At 35.0% G+C, this 19,121-nt stretch overlaps 1 protein-coding gene and 1 long non-coding RNA gene across 3 annotated transcripts; both read right to left on the bottom strand.

The window, feature by feature from the left end:
- Positions 1-1,063: 1,063 nt before the first annotated feature.
- LOC127939007 (cytochrome P450 2J4-like) lies at positions 1,064-17,980 on the bottom strand. 2 transcript variants are annotated; one of them, XM_052535980.1, is made up of 10 exons: positions 17,711-17,980; positions 5,033-5,195; positions 4,788-4,937; positions 4,541-4,701; positions 4,280-4,456; positions 4,043-4,184; positions 3,753-3,940; positions 2,461-2,602; positions 2,272-2,367; positions 1,064-1,265 (listed from the first exon to the last, which is right to left on the bottom strand). In XM_052535980.1, exons 1-10 carry the CDS (start codon positions 17,900-17,902, stop codon positions 1,111-1,113), a joined length of 1,566 nt encoding a protein of 521 aa, XP_052391940.1. In that variant the 5' UTR covers positions 17,903-17,980; the 3' UTR covers positions 1,064-1,110. The 2 variants fall into 2 exon arrangements, with proteins under 2 accessions (XP_052391940.1, XP_052391941.1); XM_052535981.1 differs by having other exon boundaries at positions 1,064-2,367.
- Positions 6,097-10,234, bottom strand: LOC127939014 (uncharacterized). Its single transcript, XR_008148861.1, has 2 exons — positions 9,868-10,234; positions 6,097-6,382 (listed from the first exon to the last, which is right to left on the bottom strand). It is a non-coding gene; the product is annotated as an uncharacterized LOC127939014 (long non-coding RNA).
- Positions 17,981-19,121: the final 1,141 nt, after the last annotated feature.

Genomic DNA, 19,121 nt, shown 5'->3' with positions numbered 1-19,121 from the left:
TGTCCCAACTTTTTTGGAATGTGTAGCTCTCATGAAATCCAAAATGAGCCAATATTTGGCATGACATTTCAAAATGATATGTGATAAATGATATTTGATATGTCATCTATATTCTATTGTGAATAAAATATAATTAAATTACAAACCTTACAAAACTTATATGTCATTGCGATGCTGTCTTGCCACCAGCTAATCACTGCATTGCTTACAGTGGTTTTAAGTATCAATGCAATAGATATGTATATCTATGAATGATATACATCTGCCCTTTACGATACAAAAAGAACCAAATTAGCTAGAGAACAATAATAACTATTATAAGATCTGGCATCTTTTAAATAATCTCAGATGTATTAAGCGAGATATGGACCCCATCTTCATGAAAACGAAGTGTGTTCAAATACCTACCCTATAATGCTTAGTGAAGAGCACCATCTAAGTCTAGGGCTTTCAGCATAACACTGCTTAAGTCAATTACATCTATGTTGTTGTTTCATGTTATTTCAACGGAAAAGACAATTGACTCATTAACATACCCATATTATAGATTTTTCGATATCCTCAGATTTACAGGGGCTGCCTGCTTAACATCAACTGGTCCAGATTTTAGAATTCAAATTCATTCTTTTCTTAATCTGGAGCAAAATAATTCAACTGAAATGTTGTGGCAGTGGGGGGGCAAGGCAGAGGCAACTTGTGCTTTTAGAGGGCACGCTTTTCTAATTCAGTATTTCGTTACTTTCAGTATTATTCATTAAGTCATTTTTCACTATATCATGTAAACTCAAATTAATGTTTCATCATGTTTAATTTATCTGACGAATACTTTTGTATTGTAGTGTAATGCACTAATTATATTTGTATTTGCTTGAATGGGGGGGGGGTCAGCATGCTTAGCACTATATAACTGATAGGCTTATGTTTTGTTTATTTTTTCCTTTTCATTCAAAATATTCCCGAACATATTAACTATATCTCATGAAATATCTTGATTCTCAAATATGTGTAATTATGCATTTTGCACCTTTATAGATTATGTATAATTAAAGTGTGGTACTTCTACTTGAGTAAAATAAAACTTTTAAGTATTCAACTGCACTACATTTATTTTTAACCAAAAGTACACAGTATAAAAAGACTAAACAAAATAGACATAGGAGCCCTGATGGAAAAACAATCCGATGGAGAAACAGTGGAACAGAGAAACAGATGAATACAGAAGTGCTTACGTTGCTTGCGTCCAGCGGATATTCTCAAAAATGGAGCTACGGTGATGTGGAGAGACATGGAGGAGAGGAATTGGTGAATCAATTTGTTATTCGGTACAAAAAGTATTCTCAACGCTTCATAATGTTCAGGTTGAACCACTGATGGCAGATGGACTATTCTGACAATGTCTTTCATAATTTTCTGGACCTTGACAGTGTAATTTACTTGGCAGTCAATGAGACATATAACACAAGGTATAACAGATATAACACAAGTACAAATGTGATACTCAGTTCATTAAGAAGTTAATATTGTGTTACTTTAGACACAATGTTGTCTGTTTTACTCAATTTTGCCAACCTAAATATAAAGACACATTAGAACTGTTCATCCCCGAGCAACCCAAAGTGGCATTTCATTTCTTATTCCACGTTTTGAATGAATTTGGTAAACCATTTGACGTGTTGAACCATTGGCCAAAGTCGCGTTGGATTTGAAGTGAAGCTGCACAGACCGATCGGTGAATGACATCAAAGTACCGCAAGAATGATTAAAAAAGCACAAGGACTCGTCTGCTCTCTAAGCTCTTGTCGTTCTTTGATGTCACACACCGATCGGTCTGATTGTGATAATCCGCTCGAACAAGTCGAACAAGCCTAATGATTCAATGAACCATTCATAAAGAACCATTTACTTCACTCCTGAATAAATCAGTTATTAAACCAAATCAAACGAATGAATAAATGACTCGATGACTTAATCATTAACACATTACTACCACCATTATTTATAGAAATAATTTTATATCATATATTTATTTTTATTATAAAAATAAACCACTTTTTGAACCACTAATTAACAATAAAACCAATCAACGACCAGTCTGTATCCAACCAGCCAACTAAAATGCATTATCATCTTTTTTTATAAACATATATATGTTTTTCGATTAGTGAAATAATTTTATAAAATGATATGTGTTTTAACGTGGCACTGCACATAATACATATGGTTGGGGACAGTGAGTGACCCCAAGTTTAAAATTCAAGCTGGGCTCTACACCTGCTGGTGAAGAGAAATTGAAGCGCTGCAGCAGAGAGGAGAAAAAGAGGAACAACTCCATTCGTGCCAGTTGCTCCCCAAGACACACTCTCTTTCCTAAAAAATAAATATGGTTAATCATAATGGGTTTCTTTTTATAGGGGCTTTCAAAGAACTGTCAGCATATATCTTTGTATTATTTTCAAGTACCTAGAGAAAAAGGTAAAAAGGCATCTCTTCTCTTGAATTTGCCCTCAACATCCAGGAAGTGACCCGGGTTAAAAGAGTGAGGTGTCTCCCACTCAGACTCATCAAACAGCACTGATGTCAAACTGCCAGTCACTATTGTGCCCTGCAAAAGTATAATTATACTCTTACTATGCTTAAATTAATGGGTTCTAAACATAAATGTCAATTACAAAACTGCAAATGCTTAAATGGGTCAAATGATGCGATTTCAAATTTTCCTTTCTCTTTGGAGTGTTACAATCTGAAGAAGATCTGTAAAGTTACAAAGACTAAAGTCTAAAATCCAGAGAGATATTCTTTATCAAAGTTAAGACTCTGCCACACCCAACTAAAGCGGCTCATTCAAACACGCACCCACATGTCTACGTCACTATGTAGAAATATTTGTGTATTGCCCTCCAAATATTCACGCAACGAAATAAATGGTTTCAGTAACCGCAGTTAGTGCTGACACAGCCATGTCAGGGAGATGCTGTGTGTATCTAGACGAAAGCAAAAGTGTTTTATTTGAAAGTAAATACATTTAGGAATCTTAAGGATTACTCACAACAGAACAGAAACGCATTTCATGGGTGACCGTTTCGTGAACCTAGGAGAAGGGGTCATTCTGACTTTGGTGCTTCTGAATCAGCTACTGTAAGTATGTTTTGTTATTAGGTTACGTATTCGCTATTGACTGTTCAAATGCAGAGTTTTGGGTGTCGCACGTGTGTGTGTGTGTGTGTGTGTGTGAGAGAGAGAGAGAGAGAGAGAGATGGTCACAGTGGAGTCAGCCGGCTTGACAGTCCTGGTTTGTGTACTGCAAACACATACGAGCTTCATCACTGTGTCTGTCACATCACTCTGTTTTTTTTTAGGGGCTTGAACTGATAGTAAAACTACTAAAGACATTATTTACTATCTTTACATTTATTTTGAGAGATGAAGCTCGCGATTATGGAAAGGGGTGTTACATTTCCAACAAGTGCTTGCAGTGTTCAGCCAATCACAATGCAGTGGGTCAGTTGGCCAATCAATGCATACCGCGCTTGCTGGAAGGAGAACTTTGTAGAAAACGACACATTTGAGAGAGGAGGAGGGCAGAGAAGACTTACATAATTTTTCTAATACTTACATTATTGTGTTTTTTGAACATTAAAGCACATCAATATATTCTGTTACTCCAAATACACAAAATAATGATCTTTAAAAAAGCATCATATGACCCCTTTAAATTGACAATCTTATAGAGCATTAAACATCACTAGGCCAACCTTTGGAATGGAGTATTGTCCTATCTGAGTGTCTTCCACAGTAGCCCGGACTACATTTATTGGAACAATATTTCCAATCCTCTGTATCTCATGAATGACTGCATTGGTGTAGGGCATGTTGTCTTTGTCTGATAAAGATGGCTGCCGTGACCCTCCCACAACACGATCAATCTCCTCCTGAACTTTTGCTGAAGATACAATGTAGAGACAGTCCAAAACAAAACTAAGAGTGTGAGTATATACAACATTTTATGTGCACATGAATGCAGTTTCTCACAGTTAGCTCTCACCCTGAATCTCAGGATATTTTATCATGTAGAGAAGACCCCAGTACAGAGTAGTGGAGGTGGTCTCAGTTCCTGCTACAAACAGATCCAGAGCACAGATGCACAAGTTCTCCACATCAAACCCAGCCTCTGTGTCATCTTTAAGCTAAACGACATGATTGAAATATATTTGAATTCATTAGCCACACATTATAACCAGAGTATTCCATTTACTGACACCTGCCTACAAAAGGGTTTTACTTTTTCCATCTCAGCAAGGAAGCAGTCAATGTAGTCTCGAGGATTTGATGGATCATAATCCACTCTGTGTGCATTCACCTTCTCTCGAACAAAGTCAATCACCATATGCCACAGAGCAAGAATTTTCTTGTGTGGTCCAGGGAGTAGCCGCATGAGCCATGGAAACATGTTATACAGCTAAAAAAGAAGAACAAGAAGAAGCAGCTGAGCAGGGAAAAAGAACAAAGTTAACATGTAAAAATGTTTTTTTTTTTTTTTTACTTGAGCACAGATGCCTCCTTCCAGATACACAGCCTCATTGATGTTCTTCAACAGATTCTGGAAGTCATTGTCACTGTACTCAAATCGATTACCAAACACAAGCACACAGATCACATTTGAGACGGCGTTGTTCAGAAGTAAACGAGGGTCAAATGATCGACCTGGAAAATAAGTTATTAATAACAATGTACTTCTGATTTCCAATGTCATTTTCAGTTGTTTTTGCCAAACAAACCTTAGTAAATACCTTGCTCATTTGAAATAGCCTCATTCAGAAAGCAACATTCAACACTGATGGATGGCTCCAGGCTTTTCTTTCCCAGTCCGAAGTTCCGAAGAGTTGAGAGTGCAAATCTCCTCTGTTGCTTCCACTTATACCCATTGGCACCAACTAAACCTGAACACAAAACAGACCCTCTACTGTTTATTGAAAACTGATCATTAATGGTGAAATGTTAAAGTACCAGTTTAACATTCAGAGTTTAGACTTACCTTTGTCTCCAACTATCTCATAAAATAAAGGTAACACGGGTCGGTCAGCGAGGTTGTCACCCTGTTGTAAATACACTTCCTTCACAAGTTTATATCCATCCAACACAACAATTCTTGGACCAAGAATTCTAAGGCTGAAAATCTTGCCATATTTTTCTGCAAACTGTAAAATATGATTTGTTGTTAGAGCCTGAGCTCCAGAAATTATATAATAAGCATAATAATGTCTATAATCAAGAAATTAACATCTTTATTCTTTATTCAGACGGATTTATTTTACTGCGGTCAAGCCAGCCGCACTTCAGAAAAACACCGTCAAGCCAGCCGCGAGTGAAATTTATATGCGCGTGTATTACTATAATTACGGCAATAGCTGGAACAACAGAGAGGGAACGCGCTTTCAGAGCGCTTTTCATCTATACGTTCAGATTTGATCTATGACGACCTTTTTCGCCCATCTGCTCTAATATTCGTGTAACTTATTGTTTTCCTTGACTGCTCTGTATTACTATAATTTTCAGCCTTTCAAAGCATTACAATTATTAGTAGAAAACGAGATATGGGACATTCATTGATTTAAAAGACACTTTTTTAAGATGAGAAAGAAGCAATTAAAGGTCAGTTCTTAAAGAAGACATCCCATACTATATCCATACCTCACAGAAAACCATTTTACTGGAGCCTTTTAGAGATATAGGATAATATTACACTTTACAAGTCTTTTAAGATCCCATTTCTAACAAGTAGAAAAAAACAATGGTCAGTTCTTATAAGGGACTTCGCATACTATATGCAAACTTCATATCAAACCATTGTACAACAGCATTTTTGAGATATGGGACATTATTACACTTTAAAGGGTTATAAAGATCATATTTCTAATAAATAGAAAAAAACAATGGTCAGTTCTTATCAGGGACGTCCCATACTATATACACAAAAAATCATTTTGCTGCAGCATTTTTGAGATATGGGTCCATATGGTGATTTAGAGGGCTATAAAGACCCCTATAGCGGAGTACAAAACTTTTTATCCACAGGAAGAAGGAGGCGGAAACCGGCCATCAATCAAATAAGGCTTTTAATAACAAAATAAACACAAAACACTGCGACAGCCCTTCACGGACGACTGTCGCTTACAAACAAAAACCAAACACAAACTAAAATCATGGCCTGGCCTGGCCCTCTCTTGTTGTTCACTGTCGTCGCCCCCTCTTTTGTATCCTTCCATCTCCACCGTGGGACGCGAGACCGGTGAGTGGAGCAGGCGTCGCTCATTTCCAGTCACTCCACTGGCCTCATTCCGTTCTCATGGCTCGCGGCCCCGCCCCACTCATCACAACCCTATTTCTAATAAGTAGAAAAAAAACAAAGGTCAGTTCATATAAGGGACATCCCAAACTATATGCAAACCTCATATCAAACCATTTTACTGCAGCATTTTTGAGATATGCGTCCATATCGCGATTTAGAGGGCTATAAAGTCAACATTTCTAATAAGTAGAAAAAAACAAAGGTCAGTTCTTATCAGGGACGTCACATACTATATGCACCCTTCATATGAAACCATTTTACTGCAGCATTTTTGAGATATGGGACAATACAATGATTTAGAGGGCGATAAAGACACCATTTCTAATAAGTAGAAAAAAACAATAGTCAGTTCTTATCAGGGACATCCCATACTATATGCACACTTCATATGAAACCATTTTACTGCAGCATTTTTAATATATGGGACAATACAATGATTTAAAGGGCTATAAAGACACCATTTCTAATAAGTAGAAAAAAACAATAGTCTGTTCCTATAAGGGATTTCCCATACTATATGCACACCTCATATCAAAACCTTTTACTGCAGCATTTTTGAGATATGGGTCCAAATGGTGATTTCGATGGCTATAAAGACACCATTTATAATAAGTAGAAAAAAACAATGGTCAGTTCTTATAAAGCACATGCCATACTATATGCACACCTCATATCAAAGCATTTTACTGCAGCATGTTTGAGATATGGGTCCATATGGCAATTTAGAGGGCTATAAAGACCCCATTTCTAATAAGTAGAAAAAAATAATAGTCAGTTTTCATCAGTGACGTCCCATACTATGAGCACATCTCATATCAAACCATTTTACTGCAGCTTTTTCAAGAAATGGGAAATTATTACACTTTAACGGGCTGTGAAGATCCCATTTCTAATAAGTAGAAAAAAACAATGGTCAGATCTTATAAAGGACATACCATACTATATGCACAAATCATATCAAACCATTTTACTGCAGCATTTTTGAGATATGGGTCCATGTGGCAATTTAGAGGGCTATAAAGACAACATTTCTAATAAGTAGAAAAAAACAATAGTCAGTTCTTATCAGGGTTGTCCCATACTATATGCACCATTCATATGAAACCATTTTACTGCAGCATTTTTAAGATACGAGACATTTTTACATTTTAAAGGGCTGTAAAGATCCCATTTCTAATAAGTAGAAAAAAACAATGGTCTCTTCCTATAAGGGACGTCCAATACTATTTGCACACCTCATATCAAACCATTTTACTGCAGCATTTTTGAGATATGGGTCCAAATGGTGATTTGGAGGGCTATAAAGACATCATTTCTAATAAGTAGAAAAAAACAATGGTCAGTTCTTATAAAGGACATCCCATACTATATGCACACCTCATATTAAACCCTTTTACTGCAGCATTTTTGAGATATGGGACATTATTACACTTTAAAGGGCTATAAAGATCCCATTTCTAATAAGTAGAAAAAAACAATAGTCAGTTCTTATCAGGGACGTCCCATACTATATGCACCCTTCATATGAAACCATTTTACTGCAGCATTTTTAAGATACGGGACATTATTACACTTTAAAGGGCTGTAAAGATCCCGTTTCTAATCAGTAGAAAAAAAACAAAAGTCAGTTCTTATCAGGGACCTCCCACACTATATGCACACCTTATATCAAACCATTTTACTGCAGCATTTTCAAGATATGGGACATTATTACACTTTAAAGGGCTATAAAGATCCCATTTCTAATAAGTAGAAAAAAACAATGGTCAGTTCTTATAAAGGACATGCCATACTATATGCACACCTCATATCAAACCATTTTACTGCAGCATTTTCAAGATATGGGACATTATTACACTTTAAAGGGCTATAAAGTTCCCATTTCTAATAAGTAGAAAAAAACAATGGTCAGTTCTTATAAAGGACATCCCATACTATATGCACACCTCATATCAAACCATTTTACTGCAGCATTTTCAAGATATGGGACATTATTACACTTTAAAGGGCTATAAAGTTCCCATTTCTAATAAGTAGATAAAAACAATGGTCAGTTCTTATAAAGGACATGCCATACTATATGCACACCTCATATCAAACCATTTTACTGCAGCATTTTCAAGATATGGGACATTATTACACTTTAAAGGGCTATAAAGATCCCATTTCTAATAAGTAGAAAAAAACAATGGTCAGTTCTTATAAAGTACATGCCATACTATATGCACACCTCATATCAAACCATTTTACTGCAGCATTTTCGAGATATGGGACATTATTACACTTTGAAGGGCTATAAAGATCCCATTTCTAATAAGTAGAAAAAAACAATAGTCAGTTCTTATCAGGGACGTCCCATACTATATGCACCCTTCATATGAAACCATTTTACTGCAGCATTTTCAAGATATGGGACATTATTATACTTTAAAGGGCTATAAAGATCCCATTTCTAATAAGTAGAAAAAAACAATGGTCAGTTCTTATAAAGGACATGCCATACTATATGCACACCTCATATCAAACCCTTTTACTGCAGCATTTTCAAGATACGGGACATTATTACACTTTAAATGGCTGTAAAGATCCCATTTCTAATAAGTAGAAAAAAACAACAGTCAGTTCTTATCAGGGATGTCCAATACTATATGCACACCTCATATCAAACCATTTTACTGCAGCATTTTCGAGATATGGGACATTATTACACTTTAAAGGACTATAAAGATCCCTTTCTAATAAGTAGAAAAAAACAACAGTCAGTTCTTATCAGGGATGTCCCATACTATATGCACACCTCATATCAAACCATTTTACTGCAGGACTTTTGAGATATGGGACATTATTACACTTTAACGGGCTTTAAAGATCCCATTTCTAATAAGTAGAAAAAAACAATGGTCAGTTCTCATAAGGGACATCCCATACTATATGCACACATAATGGTTTGATATAAAACCCAGTCTACTGCAACATTAATGAGATATGGACCTATATTGTGCTTTAGGGGCCTATAAAGATAAAGGGTATATTCACTTCAGAGGCTCATAGAGAAATGTAATGTTTTCTAAAATCTATGAGTAAATCCATGGAAAACATTTTACTGTATGGTTTTTTTAAGAGCTAGCAAGTATTTCACATATAGAGTTATAAAACATTACATTTATCTATTCCAATAATAATAATAATAATAATAATAAACAATTGTCATAAGGGACATCACCAAATATGTGCAGCCATTATAAAAAAAACATTTCAGTTTACCAATCTGGAACTGCATGCATTCAGAGTCAGTTCTGAGACTCTGCATAACTTTGAGACATGTAGAAATGTCAGCTTATAAAAGTAGAGGAAAATGATGCCCATTTCATGCAAGGCACCTCCTACTTTATTAGCACAGCTAAAATAAAATCTGGGTACTTTGGCAGTTTGGACTTACATGTATTCTAATTCAACAAAATGCTATTTAACTACATAAGTAGGAACACTTACTATTTTTAAAAGGCACATAATAATACTACCTTCGTGCAGAGTTCAGTGTCAATCCTGCTCCAGCAAACCTTTCTGTAACTATGAATTGTTCCTGACTCTTAATTAGATTAGGGTTGGAACTGAACTTTAAGTGAGATTTCCAGAAACAAGACTGGGGATACGCTATGATCCATTCATCCATTGAATGCAAGCTACTCTAAACTTTCACAGAGAAAAGACTCCATATTTGGTGTTTAGAAAGTGTGTGAAGTATAGTGTGACAGACAAGTGTGTGTGACTTCATATTTGCTGAAAGAATAGGGAGTGCCTTGCATGCAAAGGCCATTATTTTTATCTACTGTATGTATTTAACCTGATGTTTATATAAACCTCAAAACTGGGGAAAAAATATCCAGTGTTTATTATATATATAAAGTAGCTCATATTCTATCAGCACAGATAGTCTGAAGTCTGATATATATATATATATATATATATATATATATATATATATATATATATATATATATATATATATATATATATAATTTATTTAATTTGGATGTATGCAGCAAACTGTCAAAGTACACAGACTTCAGATTATCTGTGCTGATAGAATATGAGCTACTTTTTAAGAAAAGGCCATTATTTCTTTTAAGTATTTGAAAAAAACATTTCTATAGGTTGCAAAAAATGAGGAAATATTAAAATGTATTTGAGTGTTTTGTTCTATATGAATGCATGCTTCTACAAACTGCCACAGTACACAGACTTCACATTAGGTGTGCTTAAAATGTAGGAGGAACTTTAGAAGGAATGGCCTTTTTTAAACTTATTTGAAATAGTTCTCAAAACTGGAGTTTCTGAGGATTTTCTTGATTTTTAACCCCAAATTGCTATTGTAAAATATCTTTATACACCAAATACTTCAGTAAAATAGTTTTATATAAGGTGTGCTTGTGGGATGTCCCATGTACTAACTGATCATTGTATTATTCTACTTATTAGAAATGGGGTCTTTCTAGGCCTCTGAAACAGAATACATTTCAGAAAAACAGAAAAACATCTTTGCAAAATGCTAGAAATGCAGTAAAACTTTTTTATATAAGGTGTGAATATAGTATGGCACCTCCAATATACAAACTAAATATTGTTTTTTTTTTTCAACTTATTAGAAATGGGGGTTCCACTTTATATTGTGTCCCTAATACCTGTGTACTTAGTAATTAAATGTGTATGTAGTATTTAACCACAGTGTAAGTACACATTGGTACATAGTATCTATAGCTCTAATGTTTGTGTAACTACATATTTGTAATAACCCATTGAATGGTATGTGTAAGTACAAATGTGCAACAGGACATTGGTGATAAAATTTATTGGTAAGAAAGTACAAATGTGTAACAGGACTAATAGCAATATTCAATTTATTATGTAATTACCCCTATGTTACACTGCAGTGGCAAGTAAATTAGGCTTTACATATAAAATGTGGTTGGTGTCCACAATGTTGCACTTTAAATGAAGTCGACAGTTCCTGAGGAGTTACCATGTAAGTACACGGGTATTAAAGTGGTGCACCAACTCCTCCCACTTTACAGAAACCTAAACCCACCCATCTCCACCACCTGGATCAAATGGTTCAAATTACTCTTATACATATTGTTGTTACAAAATGTAGATTTACATGTCCTGTTATACATTTGTACTTGCACAAACCATTCTGAGGGTTGTTACAAAAATATTATAGCCATGGATACTATATACCAATGTGTACTTACACTGTGTTATATATTATGTACACATGTAGTTACATTGTATATACACAGGTATTAAGAACACAAGATAATGTGGGAGCGACATGGGATATTTATAGCCCAATAAATCACTATATAGTCCCATATCTGAAAATGCTGCCGTAAAATGGTTTGATATGAGGTGTGCATATAGTATGGGACATCCCTTAAAGGAGCTGACATTTGTTTTTCAACTTATTAGAAATGTGGTCTTTATAGCCCTCCAAATCACCATTTGGACCCATATCTCAAAAATGCTGCAGTAAAATGGTTTGATATGAGGTGTGCATATAGTATGGAAGGTCCCTGATAAGAATTGACTTTTCTTTTTTTCTACTTATTACAAATGAATTCTTTATAGCCCTTTAAAGTGTAATAATGTCCCATATCTCGAAAATGCTGCAGTAAAATGGTTTGATATGAGGTGTGCATATAGTATGGCATGTCCTTTATAAGAACTGACCATTGTTTTTTTTTTCTACTTATTAGAAATGGGATCTTTATAGCCCTTTAAAGTGTAATAATGTCCCATATCTTGAAAATGCTGCAGTAAAATGGTTTGATATGAGGTGTGCATATAGTATGGCATGTCCTTTATAAGAACTGACCATTGATTTTTTCTACTTATTAGAAATGATGTCTTTATAGCCCTCCAAATCACCATTTGGACCCATATCTCAAAAATGCTGCAGTAAAATGACTTGATATGATGTGTGCATATAATATGGGACGTCCCTGATAAGAACTGATTATTGTTTTTTTCTACTTATTAGAAATGGGATCTTTATAGCCCTTTAAAGTGTAATAATGTCCCATATCTCAAAAATGCTGCAGTAAAAGGGTTTGATATGAGGTGTGCATATAGTATGGCATGTCCTTTATAAGAACTGACCATTGTTTTTTTCTACTTATTAGAAATGGGATCTTTATTGCCCTTTAAAGTGTAATAATGTCCCATATCTTGAAAATGCTGCAGTAAAATGGTTTGATATGAGGTGTGCATATAGTATGGCATGTCCTTTATAAGAACTGACCATTGTTTTTTTCTACTTATTAGAAATGGGATCTTTATAGCCCTTTAAAGTGTAATAATGTCCCATATCTTGAAAATGCTGCAGTAAAATGGTTTGATATGAGGTGGGCATATAGTGTGGGAGGTCCCTGATAAGAACTGACTTTTGTTTTTTTCTACTTATTAGAAATGGGATCTTTACAGCCCTTTAAAGTGTAATAATGTCCCGTATCTTAAAAATGCTGCAGTAAAATGGTTTCATATAAAGGGTGCATATAGTATGGGACGTCCCTGATAAGAACTGACTTTAGTTTTTTTCTACTTATTAGAAATGGGATCTTTACAGCCATTTAAAGTGTAATAATGTCCCATATCTCGAAAATGCTGCAGTAAAATGGTTTGATATGAGGTGTGCATATAGTATGGCATGTCCTTTATAAGAACTGACCATTGTTTTTTTCTACTTATTAGAAATGGGATCTTTATAGCCCTTTAAAGTGTAATAATGTCCCATATCTCAAAAATGCTGCAGTAAAAGGGTTTGATATGAGGTGTGCATATAGTATGGCATGTCCTTTATAAGAACTGACCATTGTTTTTTTCTACTTATTAGAAATGGGGTCTTTGTAGTCCTTTAAAGTGAAATAATGTCCCATATCTTGAAAATGCTGCTGTAAAATGGTTTGATATGAGGTGTGCATATAGTATGGCATGTCCTTTATAAGAACTGACCATTGTTTTTTTCTACTTATTAGAAATGGGGTCTTTGTAGCGCTCTAAATCACCATTTGGACCCATATCTCAAAAATGCTGCAGTAAAAGGGTTTGATATGAGGTGTGCATATAGTATGGGACATCCCTTATAGGAACATACCATTATTTTTTTCTACTTATTACAAATGGGATCTTTATAGCCCTTTAAAGTGTAATAATGTCCCATATCTTGAAAATGCTGCAGTAAAATGGTTTGATATGAGGTGTGCATATAGTATGGGACGTCCCTGATAAGAACTGACTATTGTTTTTTTCTACTTATTAGAAATGGTGTCTTTATAGCGCTCTAAATCATTGTATTGTCCCATATCTGAAAAATGCTGCAGTAAAATGGTTTGATATGGGGTGTGCATATAGTATGGCTTGTCCTTTATAAGAACTGACCATTGTTTTTTTCTACTTATTAGAAATGATGTCTTTATAGCCCTCCAAATCACCATTTGGATCCATATCTCAAAAATGCTGCAGTAAAATGGTTTGATATGAGGTGTGCATATAGTATGGGACATCCCTTATAGGAACAGACCATTGTTTTTTTCTAATTATTAGAAATGGGATCTTTACAGCCATTTAAAGTGTAATAATGTCCCATATCTCGAAAATGCTGCTGTAAAATGGTTTGATATGATGTGTGCATATAGTATGAGATGTCCCTGATAAGAATTGACTATTATTTTTTTCTACTTATTACAAATGGGATCTTTATAGTCCTTTAAAGTGAAATAATGTCCCATATCTTGAAAATGCTGCAGTAAAATGGTTTGATATGAGGTGTGCATATAGTATGGTATGTCCTTTATAAGAACTGACCATTGTTTTTTTCTACTTATTAGAAATGGGGTCTTTGTAGCACTCTAAATCACCATTTGGACCCATATCTCAAAAATGCTGCAGTAAAAGGGTTTGATATGAGGTGTGCATATAGTATGGGACATCCCTTATAGGAACATACCATTGTTTTTATCTACTTATTAGAAATGGGATCTTTATAGCCCTTTAAAGTGTAATAATGTCCCATATCTTGAAAATGCTGCAGTAAAATGGTTTGATATGATGTGTGCATATAGTATGGGACGTCCCTGATAAGAACTGACTATTGTTTTTTTCTACTTATTAGAAATGGTGTCTTTATAGCCCTCTAAATCATTGTATTGTCCCATATCTGAAAAATGCTGCAGTAAAATGGTTTGATATGGGGTGTGCATATAGTATGGCATGTCCTTTATAAGAACTGACCATTGTTTTTTTCTACTTATTAGAAATGATGTCTTTATAGCCCTCCAAATCACCATTTGGATCCATATCTCAAAAATGCTGCAGTAAAATGGTTTGATATGAGGTGTGCATATAGTATGGGACATCCCTTATAGGAACAGACCATTGTTTTTTTCTACTTATTACAAATGGGATCTTTACAGCCATTTAAAGTGAAATAATGTCCCATATCTTGAAAATGCTGCAGTAAAATGGTTTGATATGAGGTGTGCATATAGTATGGCATGTCCTTTATAAGAACTGACCATTGTTTTTTTCTACTTATTAGAAATGGGGTCTTTGTAGTCCTTTAAAGTGAAATAATGTCCCATATCTTGAAAATGCTGCAGTAAAATGGTTTTATATGAGGTGTGCATATAGTATGGCATGTCCTTTATAAGAACTGACCATTGTTTTTTTCTACTTATTAGAAATGGGGTCTTTGTAGCACTCTAAATCACCATTTGGACCCATATCTCAAAAATGCTGCAGTAAAAGGGTTTGATATGAGGTGTGCATATAGTATGGGACATCCCTTATAGGAACATACCATTGTTTTTATCTACTTATTAGAAATGGGATCTTTATAGCCCTTTAAAGTGTAATAATGTCCCATATCTCGAAAATGCTGCAGTAAAATGGTTTGATATGAGGTGTGCATATAGTATGGGATGTCCCTGATAAGAACTGACTTTTGTTTTTTTCTACTTATTAGAAATGGGAACTTTACAGCCCTTTAAAGTGTAAAAATGTCTCGCATCTTAAAAATGCTGCAGTAAAATGGTTTCATATGAAGGGTGCATATAGTATGGGACGTCCCTGATAAGAACTGACTATTGTTTTTTTCTACTTATTAGAAATGTTGTCTTTATAGCCCTCTAAATTGCCACATGGACCCATATCTCAAAAATGCTGCAGTAAAATGGTTTGATATGATTTGTGCATATAGTATGGTATGTCCTTTATAAGATCTGACCATTGTTTTTTTCTACTTATTAGAAATGGGATCTTCACAGCCCGTTAAAGTGTAATAATTTCCCATTTCTGGAAAAAGCTGAAGTAAAATGCTTTGATATGAGGTGTGCATATAGTATGGCATGTGCTTTATAAGAACTGACCATTGTTTTTTTCTACTTATTAGAAATGGGATCTTCACAGCCCGTTAAAGTGTAATAATGTCCCATATCTCGAAAATGCTGCAGTAAAATGGTTTGATATGAGGTGTGCATATAGTATGGGACATCCCTTATAGGAACAGACTATTGTTTTTTTCTACTTATTTGAAATGGTGTCTTTATCGCCCTCTAAATCATTGTATTGTCCCATATCTCAAAAATGCTGCAGTAAAATGGTTTCATATGAAGGGTGCATATAGTATGTGACGTCCCTGACATCCCTTATAGGAACTGACATTTGTTTTTTTCTACTTATTAGAAATGTTGACTTTATAGCCCTCTAAATCGCGATATGGATGCATATCTCAAAAATGCTGCAGTAAAATGGTTTGATAAGAGGTTTGCATATAGTATGGGATGTCCCTTATATGAACTGACCTTTGTTTTTTTTCTACTTATTAGAAATAGGGTTGTGATGAGTGGGGCGGGGTCGCGAGCCATGAGAACGGAATGAGGCCAGTGGAGTGACTGGAAATGAGCGACGCCTGCTCCACTCACCGGTCTCGCGTCCCGCGGTGGAGATGGAAGGATACAAAAGAGGGGGCGACGACAGTGAACAACGAGAGAGGGCCAGGCCAGGCCATGATTTTAGTTTGTGTTTGGTTTTTGTTTGTAAGCGACAGTCGTCCGTGAAGGGCTGTCGCAGTGTTTTGTGTTTATTTTGTTATTAAAAGCCTTATTTGATTGATGGCCAGTTTCCACCTCCTTCTTCTTGTGGATAAAAAGTTTTGTACTCCGCTATAGGGGTCTTTATAGCCCTCTTAATCGCCATATGGACCCATATCTCAAAAATGCTGCAGCAAAATGATTTTTTGTGTATATAGTATGGGACGTCCCTGATAAGAACTGACCATTGTTTTTTTCTATTTATTAGAAATATGATCTTTATAACCCTTTAAAGTGTAATAATGTCCCATATCTCAAAAATGCTGTTGTACAATGGTTTGATATGAGGTGTGCATATGGTATGGGACGTCCCTTATAAGATCCAACTATTGTTTTTTCTACTTATTAGACATTGGATCTTTTATGGCCCTTTAAAGTGTACTAATGTCCAATATCTCCAAAATGCTGCAGTAGAATGGTTTGATATGATGTTTGCATATAGTATGCGATGTCCCTTATAAGAACTGACCATTGTTTTTTTTTTCTACTTCTTAGAAATGGGATCTTAAAAGACTTGTAAAGTGTAATATTATCCTATATCTCTAAAAGGCTCCATTAAAATGGTTTTATGTGAGGTATGGATATAGTATGGGATGTCTTTAAGAACTGACCTTTAATTGCTTCTTTCTCATCATAAAAAAGTGTCTCCTAAATCAATGAATGTCCCATATCTCGTTTTCTACTAATAAGTGTAATGCTTTGAAAGGCTGAAAATTATAGTAATACAGAGCAGTCAAGGAAAACAATAAGTTACACGAATATTAGAGCAGATGGGCAAAAAAGGTCGTCATAGATCAAATCTGAACGTATAGATGAAAAGCGCTCTGAAAGCGCGTTCCCTCTCTGTTGTTCCAGCTATTGCCGTAATTATAGTAATACACGCGCATATAAATTTCACTCGCGGCTGGCTTGACGGTGTTTTTCTGAAGTGCGGCTGGCTTGACCGCAGTTTAATTTTACACGTGTAAGATATTATTGTATTACGATGGCAGTATGTCCCCCAGAGCTACCGACCTATATTTCAAACCCGAGTTACACGTCCTAACTAAAACATCGTTTTACAATGTGGATATAAAAATGAAAATAAGTTTCTTTTCGGTGTCGTAGTTAAATACAAAGCGACATTTTCGACGAGATTAACGCCGTTTGCATTCACTCACCACTACTTTGCATTTTCAGATTTATTTGATTTAGCTATAACTGTAATTTTATTTACCTCTGAGAACTGAAGATGAATCCTAGTATTGTCGATGTGATGAAGGTCTCCTATAATCGGCAAAGACCATGGTCCAGGAGGAAAGTTCTTCGGCGATTTGTTTCTAAAATAATCACTCAGCAATAAAAACACACACGAAAATATCAAAATACTCTTTATATCGATCCACGCGTAAAGGTGCAACTGGTCCATGACTGAGACTGACACGTCTGGGATTTCTTGGGTCACTTAGGTTAGCGCATATAAAGTGCGAACAGCCCGGAAGCTCGAAGTGGGCAGGGTCTGGGTTTGTTAATATGGGGACACGTTGGTTACGTAACTTAGCCTACATCTTTTCATAGAGCAATGTATTTGTCTAAATAAAATATTTATTAAAAGAAACAAAATAATCTATAGGCCTATACTGTATATATACACACTTTAAATAATTGATCCATTCTTTTAGAGTATCATTAGTTTAGATAGGAAGGAGAAGCTAAGAGAGGCAGTAAATTGTAAACTGATGCCACAAACCATTATGATGTCTACTATTCTAAAGTGCTTTATGAAACTAACACAAACCATTCAGAAGTGTGCTTGATATAATGCAATGTAATGTATGTCTGCAACGTAATTAAGTCTAGATGCATTTAACAAAGTTTGTACTTATGTCAAAATTTTACAAAACATTCAGGCATCTTCAGAAGAAAGGTATGCATGCATATATTAATGTATATTTTAGTGATGTCAGACAATTAATCGTGATTAATCACATCCAATGTTTGTATACTAATATATAGCATACATAATGAATATACACAGTACTCATACATATTATAGAAACAAAAAAGCCAGATGTGCCACATAGTACAGACATAATGTAGGAAAAACATAACAGACTGGTAAATACGTTTAATGGACCTATATTTAATTCAATAAATTCATCTTATTATTTAGGAGTTTTGTGTTACAATTACAGTTGCTCAACTAATCTGCCAGTCAAAACTAGGGTTGCCACCTTCAGAAAGCAAAAATAAGGGATACCTATTCAATAATCCTAACCCCTAACCTAACCCTGAACATCCTACAAAGTATATCATATCCTATATATTATCATTTAAATCTCCTTTCCAGTATTTCAGAAATACATATGTAGGGTGAAATTGGGTAATGTGGAACACTGGGTAATCTGGGACATCTAAACTCTAGTGTGTTTATTTCCTGTTCTAACAAAATTTAGCCAACAGGACTTTTTCTATAATTTTAGCATGGATGTCATGTGTCTGAAATCACATAACTTCATGGGGGTGATTCCACAGAAAAGTGCACATGCACACACCCACAGAGTCATAGGTCATAAAAATATGAAAATATACATGGCCTTTAATTAACTCAATGAAATGTATTGCAGAATACAATGGCACCACAGCTT

The sequence above is a fragment of the Carassius gibelio genome, chromosome A20 (assembly GCF_023724105.1).
Source record: "Carassius gibelio isolate Cgi1373 ecotype wild population from Czech Republic chromosome A20, carGib1.2-hapl.c, whole genome shotgun sequence".
Classification (NCBI taxonomy): Eukaryota; Metazoa; Chordata; class Actinopteri; order Cypriniformes; family Cyprinidae; genus Carassius; species Carassius gibelio.
Note: the sequence above shows the minus strand (reverse complement) of the source record. Positions and strands in the feature narration are given on the sequence as shown.